The sequence below is a fragment of the Pundamilia nyererei genome, unplaced genomic scaffold (genome assembly GCF_000239375.1).
Source record: "Pundamilia nyererei isolate P.nyererei 1_Seehausen unplaced genomic scaffold, PunNye1.0 scaffold00064, whole genome shotgun sequence".
NCBI classification, from domain to species: domain Eukaryota; kingdom Metazoa; phylum Chordata; class Actinopteri; order Cichliformes; family Cichlidae; genus Pundamilia; species Pundamilia nyererei.
This window is the reverse complement of record NW_005187465.1, coordinates 480,644-483,599: the sequence shown is the minus strand read 5'-3', so window position 1 is coordinate 483,599 and position 2,956 is coordinate 480,644. Positions and strand designations below refer to the sequence as shown.

At 42.2% G+C, this 2,956-nt stretch overlaps 1 protein-coding gene across 2 annotated transcripts in view; it reads right to left on the bottom strand.

Moving 5' to 3' along the window:
* Nucleotides 1–1,302, bottom strand: part of ppp3ca (protein phosphatase 3, catalytic subunit, alpha isozyme) — a 31,051-nt gene extending 29,749 nt beyond the window's left edge. Inside the window, exon 1 of one of the 2 annotated variants that reach the window (XM_005735400.2) lies at nt 733–1,302. In XM_005735400.2, coding sequence (XP_005735457.1) covers nt 733–787 — 55 coding nt within the window. In that variant the 5' untranslated portion in view covers nt 788–1,302. The remainder of the gene's footprint in view (nt 1–732) is intronic. The other variant, XM_005735399.1, reaches the window with a different exon arrangement.
* Between the last annotated feature and the right edge of the window lie 1,654 nt (nt 1,303–2,956).

Here is a 2,956-nt window from a genome sequence, read left to right as displayed (position 1 = left end):
CAGGCAGAGTGCTGACTGTTGGCAGATCCACTGTAAAGAAGAGAGAGGAGGAAAAATGAGCAGGGCTAAGTGAGTTATGACATCCGTGGGCACTTTATCATCCTCCATTGATCCATCTACTGATTCAGCTTTTGGAATCCCCCCACACACCGCCACCCTTTTTTTCTAATCAAATTAAACCCTGACTTGAGCCCGGTAAAATAAACCCCCCAATAAATGTCCATTTCATGCCCTCTCCCTCTTTTTGCTGGCCCCCGTCTAAGCCCCTGAAATCCTGCTGCATCACTGCTCCAGCTTCTACCACAAGCTCGGCAATTCAGCTGTTTTTTCCTCCTTCCTCCTCCTCCTCCTCCTCCTTCTCCCCCCACACTCCCCCTCTCCTCCCGTCGTGAGCGAAAGCAAGCGTACAGTCAAATCATGACAGATACGATTAAACATAAATCAGCGGGCACAATTAAAAATGTATTCCACTTCATATTTCCTGGTGCTGCCCGTGTGCTCGGCTCGCTCTCCGCGGGGGCTGTGCAGCAGAGGAACCCGGATTGTTTATCAACATCAAAGCTTCACTTGCCCACTACCAACACCACCACGAACACAACTTGATGGCCGCATATGCACCATTAATGCGCGACACGTTCATAAAGTCCGCGTCCTGCCGATCCGCAGAGAGCTAAACACCGGAGGTGTTATGTAATACAGCCATAAGCACGCAGAAAATATAGGCTAACTTACATTTCACCATCCGATCCGTGGCGTTTAAGACGATGTCAGCGTTAGACATCTTCATGGGCAGTTGCTGTCTTCGAGGCTGAAGCTTTTTTTTTATTATCTTCTGTTTCCTCCTGCTCCCTCTCCTTTAGGATGTACTCTCAGTATTTGTTGTCGAAATGCGGCTGATGCTGTGGCATCACTTAGATGATGCGCCCCCTCCGTGCGTCGGTGCTGCGCCGGGTAGGACTGCTGCTCCCCAGGCAGGGATGGATGCTGGGTGCTGGATGCTGTAGGAGCTGCTTCTGCTGTCCTAAGCTGTTAATGTGGGGGAGGATGCGCGGAGAGAGAGGGAGTGAGAGAGAGAGTGAGAGAGAGACGTGCACTATCCCGACATGGCGGTGAAGGGAACTCCCACGCAAATGTTTCACGGGACTGCCTGATGCTGCCATCAGATGGAGGCTGAGACGGGGTTGCCCCCACGCACGCACTACGCGCCATGTTTCGGTATTCTCGAAATTTGTACGCCTGATAATGACAGCGCGTGGACCTCGGCTTAAACGTGTTAGACGTTCATCACAATCAGACGGGCTCGGTTTGATTCCCGCAGCGGGCACACGTGTGCGCCAAAAGCAGCAGTCGGGTACGTATGTTGACGGAGACTTTTCACTTGGTGGCGACAAACCATCAGGTTTTATGCAAAGTAAGCAATCAAAGTAGCAACTTAGTCCACGGATCTTTCAAGGAAAATGTTTAATATGGTTAACTGTGGATCCTAATGATGAGATAATCACGTTTGGACACAGGGAAGGTAAATTAACGCGTTGTATGGTGATTACAATTTGCGCACTTTAAAATGAATGCTATTTAATACTAGTCGTCTGATGCTCAGACTCATTTCCTTATTACGAATTGTAGTTCAGTTTTTAAGAAAAAAATCATCAATTTATAAATATGAACTCTTCACATGAAAATACCAGACTGCAAGGTCAAGTGTGTTGTTGCTTTCCCCACATCACCACACTCTTACTGTCAACCATGACACATATAATGGTTCTGTATTTTCATCTAATCTCGCAATTTAGTCTAGTTCCACATTTAACTCTGCACAAACTGTAGCCAGAACAGTTAGAGTTAAAAAAAAAAATCGAGTTAAAATAATTTTCTAGTTTGGTAACACTTAACACGGGTAAGTGCATCATTTATGGCGCACATTAGCATGTACATTAGCATGCATGTAATTTATAAATATAAATATTTTTGTTCTTGATTGATCAACTAATTGTTTGTGAGTGAGTTAATAAAGGTTTTATAAATACTTATTTCACATTTTAATTCATGGTTAATTCAGGCAGTTACTAGTTGTTAAGTATTTTTGTGTGACCTCATTTAAAGTTAGGAGTATTTTTGCCTTTTACAGTATTTAAAAATGAAAATGAAAGTACCCCAAGACTCGAGCAAGTCTCAGCTATCTTCACAACAGAAAACCGACTCACCCAAAGCACAGAGAGATACACAACACTCAAACATTTATTGCCACCGGAGGTTTGCACATTACTGAAATCTAGGTAGGACCAGAGTCCGAGTTTGTAAGAGGGGTTTAAGAGAAAGAGATGCACTGAGCTTAGAAACAAATCTCATATCTTAATCATTATATGTATATAAATGTAGATCTAAATAGTTTGTTAATCACCTACTCAGACTTTCGAAATGTTACCATGAGCACATTATATAGAAGCTTATTAATCAAGAATAAACACTTATAAATGCATTTATAAATGACATACTAAATTGTATCACAATGAATCTGATAATATAGCAAAAAGCAAAAACAACAACAACCCCCAAACAAACAAAAAGCAAATCAAAGATGGAAAGAGGCATCATTTTTACTTTACTTGTCAGCAAGCAATCTGATAGGGAATGTGCAAACAAGCATACGCTATACGATCACTATAGTGTGATTAAAAATAAATGTTACTTAATTTCTTTATAGGAAATCAAGTGAAGGATTTCACTTGAGTGAATGAGGATTATTCCTTTAGTTCAATCCATTGTGTTGGGTCTCTGCGAGACCAATTCAGTGATTTATTTCATTGTTGATGTTGAAGTTCGTGCTGTTTCTTCCTGGTTCACCTTGGTTTCTCGTTATGTGCTGTCTCTGTCTTTCTACTACATCTCTGATAGTTTCCATCCTGTATTATAGTTTCTCCTGTGTGAGTTGTTTGCCCTGTCTTAAATATTTACC